At 38.3% G+C, this 24,968-nt stretch overlaps 1 protein-coding gene across 8 annotated transcripts in view; it reads right to left on the bottom strand.

Annotated features, from left to right (window-relative positions):
• Positions 1-24,968, bottom strand: part of TMEM94 (transmembrane protein 94) — a 58,007-nt gene that overhangs the window by 28,558 nt on the left and 4,481 nt on the right. For 3 of the 8 annotated variants that reach the window (XM_037808039.1, XM_037808040.1, XM_037808049.1), the window contains exon 1: positions 8,021-8,135. The exons of 1 other annotated variant lie outside the window; for it this stretch is intronic. In XM_037808039.1, coding sequence (XP_037663967.1) covers positions 8,021-8,034 — 14 coding nt within the window. In that variant the 5' untranslated portion in view covers positions 8,035-8,135. Of the gene's footprint in view, positions 1-8,020; positions 8,137-24,968 lie in introns of those variants that run through there. 4 more of the 8 variants (XM_037808041.1, XM_037808044.1, XM_037808045.1 and 1 more) reach the window with 2 other exon arrangements.

Genomic DNA, 24,968 nt, shown 5'->3' with positions numbered 1-24,968 from the left:
CCTAGTTCAAGAACAGGGACTCATAATTAAGGTGGAAGAAAAATAAATGAAAGGCATAAAGACTGGAAAGGAATAAGTAAAACTATCTGTATTTGCAGAAGTCTAGATCATCTAAGCAGAAAATCCTAAGAAATCTACAAAAATGATATACTATAGTAAATAAGTGAATTTAGCAGGTCCACATAACACAATGTCAAAATGCAAAATACAAATATAACATATTTCTATATGCTATAATGAAAAATTGGAAAATAAATTTTAAAATCATCATTTATAATAGCACCAAAAAACACCCATGAAATACTTAGGGGTGACATTAACAAAAAGACTTGTATACTGTTGTGAGAAATTAAAGAAGCTCTAAAATGAATACAGATATATACCATATTCATGAATCAGAAGACTCAATATTAAGATGCTGATTGCCCCCAGGGGGTAAAGAATGTACAAATGGTATCATAAACAAAGCATTAAAGCTCCCCTCCCCTCTACATGGGACATGACTCCCAGGGGCGTAGGTCTCCCTGGCAATGTGGGACAAGACTCCCAGGGATGAGCCTGGCCCTGGCATTGTGGGACTGAGAAAACCTTCTTAATCAAAAGGGGGAAAAGAAATGAAACAAAATAAAATTTCAGTGGCTAAGAGATTTCAAATAGACATGAGAGGTCATTCTGGAGGTTATTCTTATGCATTATATAGACACTCCTTTTCAATTTCTAGTGTATTCGAATAGCTAGAAGGAAACACCTGAATCTGTTGAACTGTAATCCAGTAGATTTGATTCTTGATGATGATTATATAACTATATAGTTTTTATCGTGTGACTGGGTGACTGTGAAAACCCTGTGACTGACACAACCTTTATCAAGTGTATGGATGGGTAGATGAGTAATAAAATAAAGACAAAACTATATATATAAATAATAGGGTGGGGATGAGGGGTATGGGATGTTTTGGGTGTTCTTTTTTATTTTAATTTTTTTCTTTATTTTGCAGTAATGAAAATATTCTAAAATTGATTGTGGTGACGAATGCACAAAATATATCGTGATACTGTGAGCCACTGATTGTATACTCTGGATGGATTATACGGTATGTGAGTATATCTCAATCAAATTGTATTAAAAAAAGGAAAAAAAAAAAAACCTCCCCTCCCCAGATCACTGCTGATAACAAATCTCCACACCCCTATGTCACAAGACCCTGCAGAAACTCTGTTCCCACACCCTATGGAACGTCTTTGTCATAACCCTTAAAAACCATCCCCTGGCACCCCTCGCTCTTTGTGGAGCATGAAGTTCCATCTTTCCTGGCCAGCCACTGCCATGGAACCATCTCCCGTCCATAAGTCCTATTAAATTTATGCCTAACTTAAAAAAAAATGCTGATTTCCCCCAAATTGAACTATAAATTCAATACAATCATAATAAAGTCCCAGCAGCTTCTTTTGTAGAAATTGACAAGCTGATTCTAAGATGTATATGGAGAGATAAAGGACCTAGAATAGGGAAAACAATGTTGAAAAAGAAAAATAAAATTAGAGGACTTACACTACCTGATATTAAGACTGACTATAAAGCTAAGTAATCAAGACATTGGCACTGGTATCAGAAGAGAAACACAGATGAATGGGACAGAATAGAAAGTCCAGAAATAGACCCACTCCTATGGAAAATGACCCTTTAACCCTTAATGCATATCACACACAAAAATCAACTAAAAATAGATCACACATCAAAATAAAAGTTAAAAGTATAAAACTTCTAGATTCTAGAAGAAAATATAAGAGAAAATTTTGGGGATAAGCAAAGACTTCTTAGACCACAAAAAGAACATGAATCATAAGAGAAAACAACTGATAAACTGTACTTCATCAAAATAAAAAATTCTACTCTTCAAAAGAGGCCCTTAAAAAAATAAAAAGGCAAGCACAGACTAGGAAAAAAAATTTTTACATAGATCTGACTTATGTCCAGAATAAAGAATTCTTACAACTCCATAATAAGACAAACAACCTCCTGCCACACACACACAAAAAAATGGGCCAAAGATTTGAACAGATGCCTCACAAAGCAAGATACACAAATAGCCAATGAGCAGATGAAAAGATGCTCTACCTCATTAGTCATCAGGGAAATGCATTCAACCACAATGAAATGCCACTCCACACCCACTAGAATGACTAAAATAAAAAGATGGATATGAATTTGTAAATTGCTGGTGGAAAGTGTAACGTGGTACAGGCAATTTTGGAAAACAGTTTGGCACTTTCTTATAAAGTTAAGTATGTACTTACCAGATGACCCAGCAATCCCAATCCTAGGTATTTACCATTTACCAAGAGAAATGAAAATATATGTCCTCAAAAAAAAAAAAAAACAAACAACTGTACACAAATGTTCATAGCAGCTCTATTCCTAAGAGCCAAAAACTGGCAACAACCCAAACGTCCACTCACCAGTGAATGGATGAACATGTTGCACAATATCTACACAACACAATTCTACCCAGCAATACGGGGCTTCATTACCCACACAACAACATGGTTGAAGTCAAAAGCATTTGCTGAGTACATAGTCTAAGATTCTATTTATTTAAAATTTAGAACAGACAAAACTAATCTATGGTGACAGCAAGCAGATCAGTGGTTGCCTGGGGGTGGGGGAGGAAATGATTACAAAGGACATGAGGGATCTTTCGGGAGAGACAGAAATGTTAAATATCTTGAATGTGGGTGGTAGTTATGTGGGCTTATACATTTATCAAAATTTCTTGCACTACACACTTAAAATAATTGCATTTTTCCATGTGTCAATGCTGCCTCAATAAAGTTGATTTTTAAAACGTTAAGGTGGAATATAAGCACCAACTTAATCAGCTCAACCAAATCTTATAATTCCTAGCACATGCAATATCTGGGGGATATATAACAGAAGGGAAGATAAAGGAAACACCTTTATCAAGTGCCTACTGTAACATGGTGCTAGGCAAATGCACAGAGTTCATAAAGAAATCTAAGACATGATCTTGTTTTCAAAGAAGTATATGATATGGTCCCTTCTCTAGAGGAACCTAAAGCCAGTTTGGGGCTATTATGAAAAAAGAGAAATAAAAATCCAGTTGGCATTGAAATATTAAATGGGAATTACACACAACAGCTGCTGGAGGACTGCGGCGTCCAGGGAAGGTTTCCTGGAAGAAGCAAGTCCTGAGCTGTGCACTTAGGAGAGCTTAGGAGTAGACAACGACAATTAAACCCAATACATAATCCTGGGCTGGATCTAATAGCGGAGGAGAAAAGGCCCAAAAGGACATTAATGGGACAACTGAAAGAAAACAGGGAATACAGACTGAATGCTTTATATAAAAGAGTTTCTTGAACTTGGTAACTGTACTGAATGAGTTATGTAAGTGAATATCCTTGCTCTTAGGAAATATACATGGAAGTATTAAGTTTTTTTTTAAGTTTTTTTTTTTAATAAATTTTGCTTAACGTATTAAGTATTTAAGGAGGGTGATACATGCAACCTACTCTCAAATGTTTAAAAAATAGATAAATGATAGATGATAGATAGATGATAGGGAGGGAGGGAGGGAGGGGAAAGGCATGGAGGTAGGAAGGAAGGAAGGAAGGAAGGACGAATGATCATGGCAAAATGGTAAAAGTTGGCCAGTCTATGTATCTGGGTAGGGGTATTTTGGAGTTCTCTGTATTAGTTTTGTATGATTTTTTGCAACTATTCCATAAGTTTGAAATTAGGAAGGAAGGAAGGAAGTTAGGACCTAGCTAGCAAGCTTAGGAGTGAGAAGAGGAAGAGTAGCCCAAGGAATGAACTAAAAGTCACAACAAAGGCACTGCTCTGGTTTGCTAATGCTGCCATTTTGCAAAACACCAGAAATGGATTGGCTTTTATAAAGGGGGCTTATTTGGTTACAAAGTTACAGTCTTAAGGCCATAAAGTGTCCAAGGTAAGGCATCAACAAAGGGTACCTTCACTGCAGAAAGGCCATTGGCATCAGAAAACCTCTGTTAGCTGGGAAGGCACGTGGCTGGCGTCGCTTGCTCCCAGGTGGCATTTCAAAATGGTGTTCTCCTTTTCTATTTGGTGCAGGATCTGTATTTTCTAAACAGTATAGCTCTATAGCAGTTTGTTCAAACATCACAATTACATGGAATTTTGAATAGGAAGTGAGATATGGTAGGTTAGTATAGGTTAGAGTGAAATAGTGACACATCCCAAAGTAATTTGGGCAGAGAATAAAAATATATTTGCAGGGCCCCCCTGAGGAGCTGGGGGAAAATGCAGAAGTGTTGGACTTCCTCACCTGTACTGATCCTGATGTTGTCACAAACATTAGGACTGGAGGTTTGATGTGCTGAGCCCTCTATCATGGGACTTGTCCTTATGAAGCTCATTACTACAAAGGAGAGGCTAAACTTGCATATAACTGAGCCTAAGAGTCTCCTCCTGAGTACCTCTTTGTTGCTCAGAAGTGGCCCTCTCTCTCTCTCTAAGCCACCTTGGCAGATGAACTCACTGCCCTCCCCTTTAAGCAGGACTCGACTCCTAGGGGTGTAAACCTCCCTGGCAACACAGGCTACGACTCCTGGGGATGAATCTGAACCCGGCATCATGGGATTGAAAACATCTTCTTGACCAAAAGGGGGATGCAAAATGAAACGAAATAAAGTTTCAGTGGCTGAGAGATTTCAAATGGAGTCGAGAGGTCACTCTGGTGGACATCCTTATGCACTATACAGATAACACCTCTTAGGTTTTAATGTATTGGAATAGCTAGAAGCTGAAACTACCAAACTCCAACCCAGTAGTCTGGACTCCTGAAGACGACTGTATAACAATGTAGCTTACAAGAGGTGACAGTGAGTGTGAAAACCTTGTGGATCACACTCCCTTTATCTAGTGTATGGATGGATGAGCAGAAAAACAGGGAGAAAAACTAAATGAAAAATAAGGTGGGATGGGAGGATGATTTGGGTGTTCTTTTTTACTTTTTTTTAATTCTTATTCTGATTCTTTCTGATGTAAGGAAAATGTTCAAAAATAGATTGGGGTGATAAATGCATAACTATATGATGTACTGTGAACAGCTGATTGTGCACCATGGATGATTGTACTGTATCTGAGTGTATCTCAATAAAACTGAATTTAATTTTAAAAAAATGGCATTCTCCAAAGTGTTGCTCTTGGGGCGTTTTGTCCTCTCTTAGCTGCAACTACTCTGCGTCTGGGCCTGCATGGCTCTTTTCTAAGTACTCCAGTGATCCAATAAAGACCCACCCTTAATGGGCAACACCTCCATGGAAATAATCCAATGAAAGGTCTCACCCACAGTAGATTGAGTCACATCTCCATGAAAACACTGAACTGATAGGTTCCAACCTAATCAACACTAATACATCTGCCCCCACAAGACTGCATCAAAGAATATGGCTTTTTCTAGGGGACATAATAGATACAAACTGGCACATTCCACCCCCTGGACCCTAGAAAAACATATTCTTTCCAAATACAAAATACATTCATCCCATCACAGAAACATAAATGCTTTCAGTAACAATAGTTAAGTACAAGATCCTAACAAAATCAGTGACAGGTGTTGTCTGTCCTAAAGCAAAATTCCTCTCTGGCTGTGGACTTGGGAAACTTAGAACAAGTTATCTGCTTCTAATATACAAAGGAGGGACAGTCATAGGATAAACATATCCATTGCCATAAGGAGAAACGGAAAGGAAAATAGGGTTCACAGGACCAAAACAATTCCTGAAACCTGTAGAGCAAACTCTATTAGATTTCGAAGTCTGAGAGTCATTTATAGAACGATGTTCTTCTATCCTTGGGGCCTGAGAGAGCAGGATTCCAACCCTTTCCAAGGGCCTTCGGGGCAGCCTTTTTTTCTCCAAATGCTGGGGTGAGTGCTCCAAAATATCCACAAACTGAGGAGACCACCTTTTTGGCCCCACCCTCGTCAAACACTGGGGCACCACCCGGACTCTGCCTCTCCAGGGCAAAGGCTCTCCCCTCTCCAAACAGTGAGGGCAGAGGCCAGACTGTCACCATTCCCCAGGGAATGTGCTCCACCGTCTCTGGGGCCTGGGGTGGCAGCACTCTTCCTGAGCATCTAGGTGGAAGGCCCGTCCTCAACCTCCGAGGCAAATTCATCCTTTCCGTGTTCCTGGGTAGCTCTGCTCTTCTTGCCTGAGATTTCTTGACTCCAGACCTCAATTTCCATGATTCTGTCCTTGAAGAAATTTTTCCTTCCATTTGTTCCTTTACCATTTCCTCCAGTCCAGACTGGCAGTGGCTCCATATATACAGATCTCGCAAATATCTGGTTGGCTTGGCATGAAGCACACAGGGATCAAAACTGTCAGACAACAGGAGCTTCCACAAATCCTTTCTGGATAACCCCATCTCCAATCCTGGCTTGTAGTGAAACGGTGGTTGGGTTCCATGTTTGGTTAAATCCTCACATGGGGCTGTAGCTTCTGGGGTCTCAGTTTTTGGAAACCCAGAGTTTTTCCAGACCATCAATTTCTGGTATCCTCATACCCAAAAGTTCAGTTCTAAGTTTATCTTTCTCTGCTCTCATTTTACTATAAGCTGCAAGGAGAAGCCAGGCCACACTTTCGATATTTAGTGTCAAAATCTCTTCAGCTAAGTATCTCAGCTCGTCATTATCAAATTCTGCCTTCCATCCAATGCCAGCACTCAATTTTGCCAAATTCTCTGCCACTTTAAAACAAGGATCGCCTTTCTTCCAGTTAGCAGTGACACATTCATCATTTCTGTTCAAGGCCTCATCAGAAGTATCTTTAGACTCCAGATTTCCACAAACAGTCTCTTCAAAGCAATTTAGGCCTTTTCCATCAAGCTCCTCACAATTCTTCCAGAATCTTCCCTTATCCATTTAAAAAGCTTTTCCAATATGTTTGGTATTTGCAAGCTCAGCAGCACCCCACTCCCGGTACCAAAATCTGTTCTGGTTTGCTAATGTTGCCATTTGGCAAAACACCAGAAATGGATTGGCTTTTATAAAGGGGGTTTATTTGGTTACAAAGTTACAGTCTTAAGGCCATAAAGTGTCCAAGGTAAGGCTTCAACAAAGGATACCTTCACTGGAGAAAGGCCATTGGCATCGGAAAACCTCTGTTAGGTGGGAAGGCACGTGGCTGGCATCTGCTTGCTCCCAGGTTGTGTTTCAAAATGGTGTTCTCCAAAGTGTTGCTCTTGGGGCCTTTTGTCCTCTTTTAGCTGCAGCTCTTCTTCAAAATGTCACTCTCAGTTGTTCTCCAAAATGTCACCCTTAGCTGCTCTGTGTCTGGGCCTGTGTGGCTCTTTTTAAAATACTCCAGTGATCCAATAAAGACCTGCCTTGAACGGGTGGAGCAACACCTCCATGGAAGTAATCCAATGAAAGGTCTCACCCACAGTTGACTGAGTCACATCTCCATGAACATACTGAACCAATAGGTTTCAACCTAATCAACACTAACATCTGCCCCCACAAGACTGCATCAAAGAATATAGCTTTTTCTGGGGGACATAATCTATATAAACTGGCACAGGCACCAAGGAAGAAAAGCATGTAGCATTTTTTATTTGTCAATTGAGGGTGAAATTCACATAACATAAAATTAAATTAAAATGAACAATTTCGTGGTATTTAGCACATTTACAATGTTACACAACCACTACCTCTCTCTAGCTCCAAAAGATTTTCATCAACCCAAAAGAAATTCCATATGCATTAAGAAGTCAGTCCCCATCCCCCTCAGCAACCACTAATCTTTCTGTCTCTATGAATTTACCTATTCTGGATTCTTCATATAAATGGAATCACACAATATGTGATGGTTTGTGTCTGGCTTCTTACATTTAGCATAATGTTTTCAAGGTTCATCCACGTTACAGCATATATCCAGTACTTCATTCCCATTTATGGCCAACTAATAATAATCCATTGAATGTATATACCACCATTTGTTAATCCACTCACCTGTTGATGGACATTTGGGCTGCTTCCACCTTTTGGCCTTTATGAATAGTGCTGCTATGGACAGGCGTTGACACGTATTCATTTGAGTACCAGTTTTCAATTCTTTTGGGCAGATACCTAGAGTGGAATTGCTGAATCATATGGTAATTCTATTTCAACTATTTGAGAAACAGCCAACCTGTTTTCCATGTAGCATTTTTGAAGGACAGGGATTGGAACTTTTTGGTGAGAGGAAAGAAACAAAAGACCACAAAGGACAGGGACTTGGGGCCAAAATGTAGAGGCCCTTGAAGGCCAAACCCAAGTGGCCCTGAGGAGTCACTGGAAGTTTCTGAGTAGGCGCCACCATTTAGGAGCTGAGGAGCTGCCTGTCCTTGTACTCCCTTTTAACACAATCTCCATTAGCTATTTTTGCACTCTAGTCATTCCCAACACACCAAAAACACAATTTAGTGGATTTTTATTCCACTGAGTGGCTGTGCCCAAAGGGACTAATTGATGGATCAGTGTTAACCTGGAGCGAGGTTTTCAATAATAAGCCTCGGGTTCTGTCCTTGCTCGTGTCCCAGTCAGTATTTTTATCAACAATCTGGGTAAGGAAATAGATGGCATGCTATTCAAATTCTTGGAGCATAAAGCTGGAAAGGAAATTGAAGTCAAGATCCAAAAAGATCACAACTGACTGAAATAATAGGCTATAATGGGATAAATCCAATAGATGCAATTTAACTGGGAAATAGATTAAATCCTGTGCTTAGGTTCAAAAACTATGGTCTAAAACTACCACTATAAATGGCTTAAATACAATTTCAATATAAGTTAACATAGCTGCCCAAAGTTCATTCGCATTTAGGCTGCATCAGTAGACACGGCACGTCCCCAACAAGAGAGAAGTAAGCCTGATTCCACTATGTACATATCAGAGCACATCTGGAATGTTTTCTTCACTTCTACATCACACACTTTAAGAAGGATGCTGATAAAACTGGAAGGGATCCAAGCAGAGGCTGGAAAAATATGGAGATAATACACCAGGTTAAAGGGTATGGTGATAATATAGCAAGTTAAAGAGTATGAATGAGATGATGTTTTACAGTGTCTTCTAACCACAAAAAAACTATGAAATCAAGAAATCCAGTAGCTTCTACATTTAAAAAGATGCTCAACTCCACTCATAATAAGAGACATGCAAATTGATTACCCCAAGAGAACAAAGTTGGGGGACTTTCACCACCTGACTTCATGGCTTAAAAGGCTAGAGTAATCAAGACAGTGTGGTAATGGCATGAAGACAGACAAACAGATCAATGGGACAGAACAGAACACAGAAATAGATCCAGATATGTAAGGTCAATTGATTTTTTTAATGCAATTTTATTGAGATATATTCATATACCATGTAATCTATCCAAAGTATATAATCAATGGTTCACAGTATCATCATCGCCACAATCAATTTTAGAATATTTTTATTATTCTGAAATAAGGAAAAAATAAAAACAAAAAAGAGCTCCCAAACCATTTCATACCCCTTACCCCCCTATTTATATATTTAGGTCAGTTGATTTTTGACAAAGGTACAAAATCCATTTAAAGGCAAAAGGATAGTCTTTTCAACAAATGGTACTGTAACAGTTGAATATCCAAATGCAAAAAAAAAAAAAAGAACTTGGAAATATGATTTGCACCATGTAAAAAAATTAACCAAAATGTAAAAGCTAAAACTATAAACCTTCTAGAAGAAAAGAATGATAGGAGAAAATCTTTGTGATCTTGGGTTAGGCAAAGATTCCTTATATGCAATACCAAAAGCAAAAGCAAAATGCATAAAAGAGAAAATTCATAATTTGGATTTAATTTTAAATGTCTACTTTTTGAAAGACACTGTTGAGAGTGAAAAGACAAGCCACAAACTGGAGGAAAATATTTGCAAAGCACATATTTAACAAAGGACTTGTACCTAGAATATATAAAGAACTCTCAAAACTCAATACAAACAATCACATAACCCAATTTAAAACGAGCAAAAGTCTTGAACAGGCATTCGCTAAAGAAGATATACATATGAAAGGAAAATAAGCACATGAAAAGATGTTCAGTATCATTAGTCATTAGGGAAATGCAAATTAAGATAATAATGAGATGGCACTACATACCAATTAGAATATCTAAGATTTAAAAAACTGACCATAAAAAGTGTTGGTAAGGAGGTAGAGCAACTGGAACTCTCATATACTGCTGGCAGCAAAGAAAAATGGTACAACTACTTTGGAAAAAAGTTTAACATTTTCTTAAAAAGTTAAATTTATATAGTCATTCCACTTTCAGGTATCTAAATGAAAGCATATGTCCACACAAAGACTTGTACACACATGTTCATAGCAGCTTTATATGTAAAAGCCAAAATCTGAAAAACATATATCTCCATCAACAGGTGAATCCATAAACACATTTCATTTAATGGGAAACTACTCAGCAATAAGCAGGAATGAACTTTCTGTAACTCTAAACTTCTCTAATAAAAAAAAAAAATTAATTTAAAAAAAGGAACAAACTATCAACACATGCAATAACATGGATAAATCTCAAAAAATATATTCTAAGTGAAAGAAGCCAGACAAAAAATTCATAGAAAAAGAGCGTATTATATGAATCAATTTATATAAAATTCTAGAAAATGCAAATTAATCTGTAGGGAGAGAAGGAAGATCAGTAGTTGCCTACAAATGGGGGGAGGTGTCAAAGTAAGGTGGAAAGGAGGGATTTCAAGGGAGTAAAGGAAACTTTCGAGAGTGAAGGATATGTTAATTCTTTTGATTGTAGTGGTGGTTTCATACATGCATACACGTGTCAAAACTTATCCAATTGTACTCTTTAAATATGTGCAGTTTATTTTGTCAATTATACATCAATTAAACTGCAAAAAGTTACTCTAAGAGATGATTTTTTCACCTATTAGACTGTCAAAGCTCAAAAACCTTGGTGAGGAGGTGGGGAAAACAGGCACTTTCATACAAAGTGGATGGGAATATAAAATAACAATCTTTATGATCAACCCTCTGACCCAGCAATTACTCTTCTAGGAATTTACCCTACAGATATACCTGCATAGCTACAAATTGGTAATTTTTCAATGTTACTCTTTTCGCCTTTGTTTGAAATAACAAAAGATTGAAAACAATTTAAATGTGCATTAGGAATTGATTAACAAGTGATGGTATATCCATTCAATGAATTCTTATGCAACTCTACAAAAGAATGAAGAAGCTTTCCTGTACTACAATGGAATGATCCCCAAGATCACTTTTCGATTGAAAAAAGAAGATACATTGTAAAATAGACTTAAAGTCAAAAACCACTATAAGGGACAAAGAAGTCCACTATATACTGATAAAGGGGTCAATTCAATAAGACAATATAACAATTATAAATATATACACACTTAGCAGAGCTTCCAAATATATGAAGCAAACGTTGTCTGACTTGAAAGGAGAAATAGACAGTTCTACATTAATAGTAGGAAATGTCCAATATACTATTTCAATAATGGATAGAACATCTAGATAGAAGATCAACAAGGAAACAGAAGACTTAAACAGTACTATAAACCAACTAGGCCCAACAGACATATATAGAACACTTCACCCAACAGCAGCAGAATACACATTCCTCTCTAGGGCACATGGGACAGTCTCCAGGATAGACCATACGTTAGGTCACAAAAGAAGTCTCAGTAAATGTAAGAATATTGAAATAATACAATGTATCTTCTCCAACCACAATGGAACAAAGCTAGAAATCAGAAACAGAGGGAGAACTGGAAAACTCACAAGAATGTAGGAAATTAAATAACATACTCAAACAACCAATGAGTCAAAGAAGAAATCACAAGGAAAATTAGCAAATATTCTGAGACAAATGACAATGAAAATACAACATACCAAACCTTACGGGATGCAGCAAAGGCAGGGCTAAGAGAGAAATTTATAGCTCTAAATGCTTACTTTAAAAAAGAAGAAAGATATCAAATCAGAGACCTAAACTCATACCTGAAGGAATTAGAAAAAGAAGAACAAACCCAATGTGAGCAGAAGGAAGGACAGCAGAAAGATTAGAGTAGAGAGAAACAAAATAGGGAATAAAAAACAATAGAGAATCAACAAAACCAAAAATTCGTTCTTTGAAAAGGTCAATGAAATCAACAACCTTTAGCTAGACTGACAAAGAGAAAAGGAGAGAGGATGTAAGTAACTAAAATCAGAAATGAAACGGAGGCCACTACTACTGACCCCACAGAAATAAAAAGGAGTATAAGAAGATACTACGGAAGAGGAAGTACAGATGGCAGACTGGTGAGCTGTATGTTTTAGTTACTCCTCCAGGAAAGTAGGTAAAAAGCCAGGAACTGCGTGGACTGGACACCACAGAGCAATCTGTCTTTGGGCATACTTCATACAACACTCATGAAAACGTGGAACTGCTGAGATCAGCGAAATCTGTAAGTTTTTGCGGCCAGGGGACCCGCTCCCCTCCCTGCCAGGCTCAGTCCCGGGGGAGGAGGGGCTGTCAGCTCCGGGAAGGAGAAGGGAGAATTGCAATGGCTGCTCTTATCGGAAACTCATTCTACTGATTCAAACTCCAACCATAGATAGACTGAGACCAGACACCAGAGACTCTGAGAGCAGCCAGCCCAGCAGAGAGGAGACAGACATAGAAAAAAAAAACAACACGAAAAACTCCAAAATAAAAGCAGAGGATTTTTCGAGTTCTGGTGAACACAGAAAGGGGAAGGGCGGAGATCAGGCCTTGAGGCGCATATGCAAATCCCGAAGCAAAGCTGATCTCTCTGCCCTGGGCACCTTTCCTTAATGGCCCTGGTTGCTTTGTCTATTAGCATTTCAATAACCCATTAGATCTCTGAGGAGGGCCGTTTTTTTTTTTTTGTTTTTTTTTTTTAAATCCTTTTTGCTTTTTCTAAAACAATTACTCTAAGAAGCTCAATACAGAAAGCTTCAAAGAATTGAAATTTGGGCACGTCAAGTCAAGAGCAGAACTAAGAGAGCTCTGAGACAAAAGGCAATATTCCAGTGGCTGAGAAAATTCACTAAACAACACAACTTCCCAAGAAAAGGGGGGTGTCCGCTCACAGCCACCATCCTGGTGGACAGGAAACACTCCTGCCCATCGCCAGCCCCATAGCCCAGAGCTGCCCCAGACAACCCAGTGTGACGGAAGTGCTTCAAATAACAGGCACACACCACAAAACTGGGCGTGGACATTAGCCTTCCCTGCAACCTCAGCTGAATGTCCCAGAGCTGGGAAGGGGGAGCAGTGTGAATTAACAGAGCCCCATTCAGCCATCATTTGAGCAGACTGGGAGCCTCCCAACACAGCCCAGCAGCCCAGAACTGCCCTGGGGAGACGGCACTCACCTGTGACATAGCACAGTCATCCCTCAACAGAGGACCCGGGGTGCACAGCCTGGAAGAGGGGCCCACTTGCAAGTCTCAGGAGCCATACGCCAATACCAAAGACTTGTGGGTCAGTGGCAGAGACAAACTGTGGCAGGACTGAACTGAAGGATTAGACTATTGCAGCAGCTCTAAAACTCTAGGATCATCAGGGAGATTTGATTGTTAGGGCCACCCCTCCTCCCCGACTGCCCAGAAACACGCCCCACATACAGGGCAGGCAACACCAACTACACACGCAAGCTTGGGACACCAATTGGGCCCCACAAGACTCACTCCCCCACTCACCAAAAAGGCTAAGCAGGGGAGATCTGGCTTGTGGAGAACAGGTGGCTCGTGGACGCCACCTGCTGGTTAGTTAGAGAAAGTGTACTCCACGAAGCTGTAGATCTGATAAATTAGAGATAAGGACTTCAACTGGTCTACAAACCCTAAAAGAACCCTATCAAGTTCAGCAAATGCCACGAGGCCAAAAACAACAGAAAATTATAAAGCATATGAAAAAACCAGACGATATGGATAACCCAAGCCCAAGCACCCAAATCAAAAGACCAGAAGAGACACACCACCTAGAGCAGCTACTCAAAGAACTAAAGATGAACAATGAGACCCTAGTACGGGATATGAAGGAAATCAAGAAGACCCTAGAAGAGCATAAAGAAGACATTGCAAGACTAAATAAAAAAATGGATGATCTTATGGAAATTAAAGAAACTGTTGACCAAATTAAAAAGATTCTGGACACTCATAGTACAAGACTAGAGGAAGTTGAACAACGAATCAGTGACCTGGAAGATGACAGAATGGAAAATGAAAGCATAAAAGAAAGAATGGGGAAAAAAATTGAAAAACTCGAAATGGACCTCAGGGATATGATAGATAATATGAAACGTCCGAATATAAGACTCATTGGTGTCCCAGAAGGGGAAGAAAAGGGTAAAGGTCTAGGAAGAGTATTCAAAGAAATTGTTGGGGAAAACTTCCCAAATCTTCTAAACAACATAAATACACAAATCATAAATGCTCAGCGAACTCCAAATAGAATAAATCCAAAAAAACCCACTCCGAGACATATACTGATCACACTGTCAAACATAGAAGAGAAGGAGCAAGTTCTGAAAGCAGCAAGAGAAAAGCAATTCACCACATACAAAGGAAACAGCATAAGACTAAGTAGTGACTACTCAGCAGCCACCATGCAGGCAAGAAGGCAGTGGCACGATATATTTAAAATTCTGAGTGAGAGGAATTTCCAGCCAAGAATACTTTATCCAGCAAAGCTCTCCTTCAAATTTGAGGGAGAGCTTAAATTTTTCACAGACAAAGAAATGCTGAGAGAATTTGCTAACAAGAGACCTGCCCTACTGGAGATACTAAAGGGAGCCCTACAGACAGAGAAACAAAGACAGGACAGAGAGACCTGGAGAAAGGTTCAGTACTAAAGAGATTCGGTATGGGTACAATAAAGGATATTAATAGAGAGAGGGAAAAATATGGCAAACATAATCCAAAGGATAAGATGGCCGATTCAAGAAATGCCTTCACGGTTTTAACGTTGAATGTAAATGGATTAAACTCCCCAATTAAAAGATATAGATTCGCAGAATGGATCAAAAAAAATGAACCATCAATATGTTGCATACAAGAGACTCATTTTAGACACAGGGACACAAAGAAACTGAAAGTGAAAGGATGGAAAAAAATATTTCATGCAAGCTACAGCCAAAAGAAAGCAGGTGTAGCAATATTAATCTCAGATAAAATAGACTTCAAATGCAGGGATGTTTTGAGAGACAAAGAAGGCCACTACATACTAATAAAAGGGGCAATTCAGCAAGAAGAAATAACAATCGTAAATGTCTATGCACCCAATCAAGGTGCCACAAAATACATGAGAGAAACATTGGCAAAACTAAAGGAAGCAATTGATGTTTCCACAATAATTGTGGGAGACTTCAACACATCACTCTCTCCTATAGATAGATCAACCAGACAGAAGACCAATAAGGAAATTGAAAACCTAAACAATCTGATAAATGAATTAGATTTAACAGACATCTACAGGACATTACATCCCAAATCACCAGGATACACATACTTTTCTAGTGCTCACGGAACTTTCTCCAGAATAGATCATATGCTGGGACATAAAACAAGCCTCAATAAATTTAAAAAGATTGAAATTATTCAAAGCACATTCTCTGACCACAATGGAATACAATTAGAAGTCAATAACCATCAGAGACTTAGAAAATTCACAAATACCTGGAGGTTAAACAACACACTCCTAAACAATCAGTGGGTTAAAGAAGAAATAGCAAGAGAAATTGCTAAATATATAGAGACGAATGAAAATGAGAACACAACATACCAAAACCTATGGGATGCAGCAAAAGCAGTGCTAAGGGGGAAATTTATAGCACTAAACGCATATATTAAAAAGGAAGAAAGAGCCAAAATCAAAGAACTAATGGATCAACTGAAGAAGCTAGAAAATGAACAGCAAACCAATCCTAAACCAAGTAGAAGAAAAGAAATAACAAGGATTAAAGCAGAAATAAATGACATAGAGAACAAAAAAACAATAGAAAGGATAAATATCACCAAAAGTTGGTTCTTTGAGAAGATCAACAAGATTGACAAGCCCCTAGCTAGACTGACAAAATCAAAAAGAGAGAAGACCCATATATACAAAATAATGAATGAAAAAGGTAACATAACTGCAGATCCTGAAGAAATTAAAAAAATTATAAGAGGATATTATGAACAACTGTATGGCAACAAACTGGATAATGTAGAAGAAATGGACAATTTCCTGGAAACATATGAACAACCTAGACTGACCAGAGAAGAAATAGAAGACCTCAACCAACCCATCACAAGCAAAGAGATCCAATCAGTCATCAAAAATCTTCCCACAAATAAATGCCCAGGGCCAGATGGCTTCACAGGGGAATTCTACCAAACTTTCCAGAAAGAACTGACACCAATCTTACTCAAACTCTTTCAAAACATTGAAAAAAGTGGAACACTGCCTAACTCATTTTATGAAGCTAACATCAATCTAATACCAAAACCAGGCAAAGATGCTACAAAAAAGGAAAACTACCGGCCAATCTCCCTAATGAATATAGATGCAAAAATCCTCAACAAAATACTTGCAAATCGAATCCAAAGACACATTAAAAAAATCATACACCATGACCAAGTGGGGTTCATTCCAGGCATGCAAGGATGGTTCAACATAAGAAAAACAATCAATGTATTACAACACATTAAAAACTCGAAAGGGAAAAATCAATTGATCATCTCAATAGATGCTGAAAAAGCATTTGACAAAATCCAACATCCCTTTTTGATAAAAACACTTCAAAAGGTAGGAATTGAAGGAAACTTCCTCAACATGATAAAGAGCATATATGAAAAACCCACAGCCAGCATAGTACTCAATGGTGAGAGACTGAAAGCCTTCCTTCTAAGATCAGGAACAAGACAAGGATGCCCGCTGTCACCACTGTTATTCAACATTGTGCTGGAAGTGCTAGCCAGGGCAATCCGGCAAGACAAAGAAATAAAAGGCATCCAAATTGGAAAAGAAGAAGTAAAACTGTCATTGTTTGCAGATGATATGATCTTATATCTAGAAAACCCTGAGAAATCGACGATACACCTACTAGAGCTAATAAACAAATTTAGCAAAGTAGCAGGATACAAGATTAATGCACATAAGTCAGTAATGTTTCTATATGCTAGAAATGAACAAACTGAAGAGACACTCAAGAAAAAGATACCATTTTCAATAGCAACTAAAAAAATCAAGTACCTAGGAATCAACTTAACCAAAGATGTAAAAGACCTATACAAAGAAAACTACATAACTCTACTAAAAGAAATAGAAGGGGACCTTAAAAGATGGAAAAATATTCCATGTTCATGGATAGGAAGGCTAAATGTCATTAAGATGTCAATTCTACCCAAACTCATCTACAGATTCAATGCAATCCCAATCAAAATTCCAACAACCTACTTTGCAGACTTGGAAAAGCTAGTTATCAAATTTATTTGGAAAGGGAAGATGCCTTGAATTGCTAAAGACACTCTAAAAAAGAAAAACGAAGTGGGAGGACTTACACTCCCTGACTTTGAAGCTTATTATAAAGCCACAGTTGCCAAAACAGCATGGTACTGGCACAAAGATAGACATATAGATCAATGGAATCGAATTGAGAATTCAGAGATAGACCCTCAGATCTATGGCCGACTGATCTTTGATAAGGCCCCCAAAGTCACCGAACTGAGCCATAATGGTCTTTTCAACAAATGGGGCTGGGAGAGTTGGATATCCATATCCAAAAGAATGAAAGAGGACCCCTACCTCACCCCCTACACAAAAATTAACTCAAAATGGACCAAAGATCTCAATATAAAAGAAAGTACCATAAAACTCCTAGAAGATAATGTAGGAAAACATCTTCAAGACCTTGTATTAGGAGGCCACTTCCTAGACTTTACACCCAAAGCACAAGCAACAAAAGAGAAAATAGATAAATGGGAACTCCTCAAGCTTAGAAGTTTCTGCACCTCAAAGGAATTTCTCAAAAAGGTAAAGAGGCAGCCAACTCAATGGGAAAAAATTTTTGGAAACCATGTATCTGACAAAAGACTGATATCTTGCATATACAAAGAAATCCTACAACTCAATGACAATAGTACAGACAGCCCAATTATAAAATGGGCAAAAGATATGAAAAGACAGTTCTCTGAAGAGGAAATACAAATGGCCAAGAAACACATGAAAAAATGTTCAGCTTCACTAGCTATTAGAGAGATGCAAATTAAGACCACAATGAGATACCATCTAACACCGGTTAGAATGGCTGCCATTAAACAAACAGGAAACTACAAATGCTGGAGGGGATGTGGAGAAATTGGAACTCTTATTCATTGTTGGTGGGACTGTATAATGGTTCAGCCACTCTGGAAGTCAGTCTGGCAGTTCCTTAGAAAACTAGATATAGAGCTACCATTCGATCCAGCGATTGCACTTCTCGGTATATACCCGGAAGATCGGAAAGCAGTGACACGAACAGATACCTGCACGCCAATGTTCATAGCAGCATTATTCACAATTGCCAAGAGATGGAAACAACCCAAATGTCCTTCAACAGATGAGTGGATAAATAAAATGTGGTATATACACACGATGGAATACTACGCGGCAGTAAGAAGGAACGATCTGGTGAAACATATGACAACATGGATGAACCTTGAAGACATAATGCTGAGCGAAATAAGCCAGGCACAAAAAGAGAAATATTATATGCTACCACTAATGTGAACTTTGAAAAATGTAAAACAAATGGTTTATAATGTAGAATGTAGGGGAACTAGCAGTAGAGAGCAATTAAGGAAGGGGGAACAATAATCCAAGAAGAACAGATAAGCTATTTAACGTTCTGGGGATGCCCAGAAATGACTATGGTCTGTTAATTTCTGATGGATGTAGTAGGAACAAGTTCACTGAAATGTTGCTATATTATGTAACTTTCTTGGGGTAAAGTAGGAACATGTTGGAAGTTAAGCAGTTATCTTAGGTTAGTTGTCTTTTTCTTACTCCCTTGTTATGGTCTCTTTGAAATGTTCTTTTATTGTATGTTTGTTTTCTTTTTAACTTTTTTTTTCATACAGTTGATTTAAAAAAGAAGGGAAAGTTAAAAAAAAAAAAAAAAAAGGAAAAAGACAAACAAGGAAAAAAAAAATAAAAAAAGATGTAGTGCCCTCTTGAGGAGCCTGTGGAGAATGCAGGGGTATTTGCCTACCCCACCTTCATGGTTGCTAACATGACCACAGACATAGGGGACTGGTGGTTTGATGGGTTGAGCCCTCTACCATAAGTTTTACCCTTGGGAAGACGGTTGCTGCAAAGGAGAGGCTAGGCCTCCCTGTATTTGTGCCTAAGAGTCTCCTCCTGAATGCCTCTTTGTTGCTCAGATGTGGCCCTCTCTCTCTGGCTAAGCCAACTTGAAAGGTGAAATCACTGCCCTCCCCCCTACGTGGGATCAGACACCCAGGGAAGTGAATCTCCCTGGCAACGTGGAATATGACTCCCGGGGAGGAATGTAGACCCGGCATCGTGGGATGGAGAACATCTTCTTGACCAAAAGGGGGATGGGAAAGGAAATGAAATAAGCTTCAGTGGCAGAGAGATTCCAAAACGAGCCGAGAGATCATTCTGGTGGGCACTCTTACGCACACTTTAGACAACCTTTTTTAGGTTCTAAAGAATTGGGGTAGCTGGTGGTGGATACCTGAAACTATTAAACTACAACCCAGAACCCATGAATCTCGAAGACAGTTGTATAAAAATGTAGCTTATGAGGGGTGACAGTGGGATTGGGAATGCCATAAGGACCAAACTCCACTTTGTCTAGTTTATGGATGGATGTGTAGAAAAGTAGGGGAAGCAAACAAACAGACAAAGGTACCCAGTGTTCTTTTTTACTTCAATTGCTCTTTTTCACTCTAATTATTATTCTTGTTATTTTTGTGTGTGTGCTAATGAAGGTGTCAGGGATTGATTTAGGTGATGAATGTACAACTATGTAATGGTACTGTAAACAATCGAAAGTACAATTTGTTTTGTATGACTGCGTGGTATGTGAATATATCTCAATAAAATGATGATTAAAAAAAAAAAAAAAAAAAAAAAAAAGAAGATACTACGAACAATTATATGCTAACAAATTAGTTAACCTGGATGATGGACAAATTCTCAGAAACACACAAACTACCTACACTGACTCAAGAAAAATAGAAGATCTCAACAGATCAATAAAAGTAAAGAGATTAAATCACTATCAGAAACCTCCCGACAACAACAAAAAGCCCAGGACCAGATGGCTTCACTGGTGAATTTTACCAAACATTTTAAGATGGATTAACACCAATCTTGCTCAAACTCTTCAAAAGTACTGAAGAGGGAACACTCCTTAACTCATTCTCTGAGGCCAATATCACCCCAATACCAAAGCCAGATAATGATATTTAAAAAAAAGAAAAGAAAATCACAGATCAATATCCTTCATGAATATAGATGAAAGAGCCTCAACAAAATACTAGCAAACTAAATCCAACTGTACATTAAAAGAATTACACACCATGATCGAGTGGGATTTACCGTAGGTATGCAAGGGTAGCTCAGCATGAGAAAACCAATTAATGTAATACACCACATTAATAGAATGAAGGAAAAAATAAAAATAAAACACATGATCTTTTCAAATGATGCAGAAAAGGCATTTGACAAAATCTAGCAACTTCTTGATAAAAAACACTTGGAAAACTAGAAATAGAGGGAAACTTCCACAACATGATAAGCAGCATATATGAAAAGCCCACCGCTAACATCCTACTTAATGGTGAAAGGCTGAAAGCTTTCCCTCTAAGATGAGGAGCAAGACAAGGATGCCCACCATCACTACCGTTATTCAACATCGTACTGGAAGTTCTAGCCAGAGCAATTAAGCAAGAAAAAGAAATAAAAGGCACCCAAATTGGAAAGGAAGAAGTAAAACATTCCCTATTTGCAGATGACATGATTCTGTATATAGAAAATCCTGAAAAGTCCACAACAGAGCTACTAGAGCTAATGAATGAATTCAGCAAAGTGGCACAGTACAAGATAACACACAAAAATCAGTGGTGTTTCTGTTCACTAGTAATGAACAATCTAAAAAGGAAACCAAGAAGAAAATTTCATTTATGATCGGAAATAAAATATATTTCCAGAAAAAAGAATCAAATAACTAGGAATAAATTTAACCAAGGATGTAAAGGACTGGTAGACGGAAAACTATGAAACATTGCTAACAGAAATCAAAGAAAACCTAAATAAATGGAAGGATATTCTGTGTTTCTGGATTGGAAGACTAAACATTGTTAAGGTGTCAATTCTACCCAAAGCAATTTATAGATGCAATGTACTCCAATCAAAACGCCAGCAGCCTTCTTTGCAGAAATGGAAAGGCCAATCATCAAATTGATATGGAAGGGCCCCCTACATGGGAGCTGACTCCCAGGAGTGTAAGTCTCCCTGGCAATGCAGGATATGACTCCCAGGGATGAATCTTCACCCGACATTGTGGGATTGAGAACATCTTCTTGACCAAAAGGGGGATGGGAAACGAAACAAAATAAAGTTTCAGTGGCTGAGAGATTCCAAATGAAGTTGAGAGGTCACTCTGGTGGGCATTCTTATGCACTATATAGGTAATCCCTTTTAGGTTTTAATGCATTGGAATAGCTAGAAGTAAACACTTGAAACTATCAAACTGCAACCCAGTAGCCTTGACTCTTGAAGACGACTATATAGCAATGTAGCTTACAGGGGGTGACAGTGTGATTGTGAAAGCCTTGTGGATCACACTCCCTTTATCCAGTGTATAAATGGTTGAAAAGAAAAATGGGGACTGTTCTAGTTTGCTAATGCTGCAGAATGCAAAACACCAGAGACGGATAGGCTTTTATAAAACGGGGGTTTATTTCACTATACAGTTACAGTCTTAAGGCCACAAAGCATCCAAGGTAACACCTCAGCAATCAGGTACCTTCACCGGAGGATGGCCAATGGCGTCCAGGAAACCTCTGCTAGCTAGGAAGGCAGCTGGCGTCCGCTCCAAAGCTCCCGCCTCAAAACGGCTTTCTCCCAGGATGTTCCTCTCTAGCAAGCTTGCTCCTCTTCAAAACATCACTCCCAGCTGCACTCCCTTTCCTCCCCCCCATTCAGCTCATTTATATGGCTCCACCAATCAAGGCCCACCCTCAATGGGCCGGGCCACACCTCCATGGGAACATCTCATCAGAATCATCTCCCACAGCTGGGTGGGGCACATTCCAAGCAAATCCAACCATCACCAAAACGCCTGTCCCACAAAACTACAAAGATAATGGCATTTGGGGGACACAATACATTCAAACCGGCACAGGGACAAAAAAAAGAACAAATGAAAAATAGGGTGGGATGGGGGGGATGATTTGGGTGTTCTTTTTTACTTTTATTTTTTATTCTTATTTTCACTTTTTCTGGCACAAGGAAAATGTTCAAAAAATAGATTGGGGTGATGAATGCACAACTATACGATGGTACTGTGAACAACTGATTGTACGCTTTGGATGATTATATGGTATGTGAATCTATCTCAATAAAATTGAATTAAAAAAAAAATTCATATGGAAGGGTAAGAGGCCCTAAATAGCCAAAACCATCTTGAAAAAGAAGAACAAAGTTGGAGGACTCCCACACTTACCAATTTGAAAACTTTATTACAAAGCTATATAGTAATCACTACAGTGTGGTACCAGCACAAGGACCAATGGAATTAAATTGAGAGTTCAGAAATAAACCCTCATATTTATGGCCAACTGATTTTTGACAAGGGTCCTCAGTCCACTCAAGGGTGAAAGAATAGTCTCTTCAACAAATGCTGCTGAGAAAACTGGATAGCCATATGAAAAAGAATGAAAGTGGACCCCTACTTCACACCGCATTCAAAAATTAACTCAAAATGGATCAAAAACCTAAACAGAAGAACCAAAACTATACACTCCTAGAAGAAATCATAGAGAAACATCTTTGGGACCTTGTGTTAGGCAATAGTTTCTTAGACTATACACTGAAAGCATTAGCAACAAAAGAAAAAATAGATAAATGGGACTTCATCAAAATTAAAAACTTTTGTACATCAAAGGATTTTATCAAAAAAGTAAAAAGACAGCCTACAGAATGGGAGAAAATATATGGAAACCATGTATCTAATAAAGGTTTACTATCCAGAATATATAAAGAATGCCTACAGCTCTACAACAAAAAGACAAACACCCCAATTTAAAATGGGCATAGGACTTGAATAGACACTTCTCCAAAGAAGATACACAAATGGCCAATAAGCACCTGAAAATATGCTCAATATCATCAGCCATTAGGGAAATGCAAATCAAAACCAAAATGAGATAGCATTTCATACCCAAAAGAATGGCTACTATTAAAAAAACAGATAATAACAAGTGTTAGTGGGGATATGGAGAAATAGAACCCTTATACATTGGTGCTGAGAATATAAAACGGTGAAGACACCGTGGAAAACAGTTTGGCAGTTCCTCAGAAAGTGAAGTATAGAAATACCATATGGCCTGGCAACCCTACTTCCAGTTATATATTGAGAATTGTAGAACAGGAACTCAAGCAAATTATTTGAACACCGATGGTCATGGCCGCATATCCACAACTGCCAAAAGGTAGACGCAACTTGATAACAGATGACAAACAAAATGTGGTATATACATGCTGTGGAATATTATTTGGCCATAAAAAGGAAAGAGATTCTGATGCATGGGACTACATGGATGAACCTTGAAGACATCACGGTGAGTGAAATAGACCAGACCCAAAAGAATAGATATTGTATGATCTCACTAACATGAAATAATTAGAATAAGCAAAATCATAAATTTAGAAACTAGAATTCAGGTTACCAGGCATTGGGTTGTGGCGAGAAACGGGAAGTTAATGCTTAATTTATACAGAGTTTCTCTTTGGTCTGATGGAAAAGTTTAATAACGGATGGTGGTGATGGTGGCACAACATTGTGAACGTAATTAACACCACTGAATTGTATAATTAAAAGTTGAGAAAATGGAAAATTTTAGGTTGCATATATTTTACAAGAAAAATTTTAAAAACCAACCATAGAATTGTACAACACCAAGAGTGACCCCAAATGTAAACTTTAATGGACTACAGTTAATAGGATAGTTATAATAATATTGTTTCATCAATTGTAACAAAGGTACCATTCTAATGCAAATAGTTAATAATAAGGAAAACAGTGGGTGTGGGGGGGTTATATGGGAACTCTGTACTTCATGATTTTTCTTGTAAACCTAATATTCTATTTTTAAAAAATAAAGAAAAAACAAGGTACCAAAGGCACTCAATGTGTAGTAAGCTATCTTTTTTTTAAAAAAAGAGAAAAGTGTATTATATGAATATGCTTGCATATGCAAAAATAAACAAATGAAAACACCCTCTAGATACTGTGAACTGATTGTACACTTTGAATGATTGTACGTTATGTGATTCTATCTCAAAAAAATTGCATTAAAAAAAAAACACCCTCTAGAAAGACACATTGAAAACTGACAATTACCTTTATGAGTGGAGAGTGGCTGGGGACTTTCGTACCTTTTGATTTCTTGCCCTGTGATTTTCCAACCATGTGAATGTATCAATGTATCCCGAAAAAAGTCAGCAAATTTCTGAATCTGATTTTGCCATAGACTCTGCCTTATGCTGCTCTGCAATATTCCAACCCTTGGGCTCCATGTCAACTTTTTGAATGTTTATGCTCTTTGAATACAACTTTGAGTCCCTGTCCAGTATTTACTTTTTCCGAGTACTTTCCAATATTTTTCCCTTCACC

The sequence above is a fragment of the Choloepus didactylus genome, chromosome 18 (genome assembly GCF_015220235.1).
Source record: "Choloepus didactylus isolate mChoDid1 chromosome 18, mChoDid1.pri, whole genome shotgun sequence".
Taxonomy (NCBI): domain Eukaryota; kingdom Metazoa; phylum Chordata; class Mammalia; order Pilosa; family Megalonychidae; genus Choloepus; species Choloepus didactylus.
This window is presented reverse-complemented; position numbering and strand designations above follow the sequence as displayed.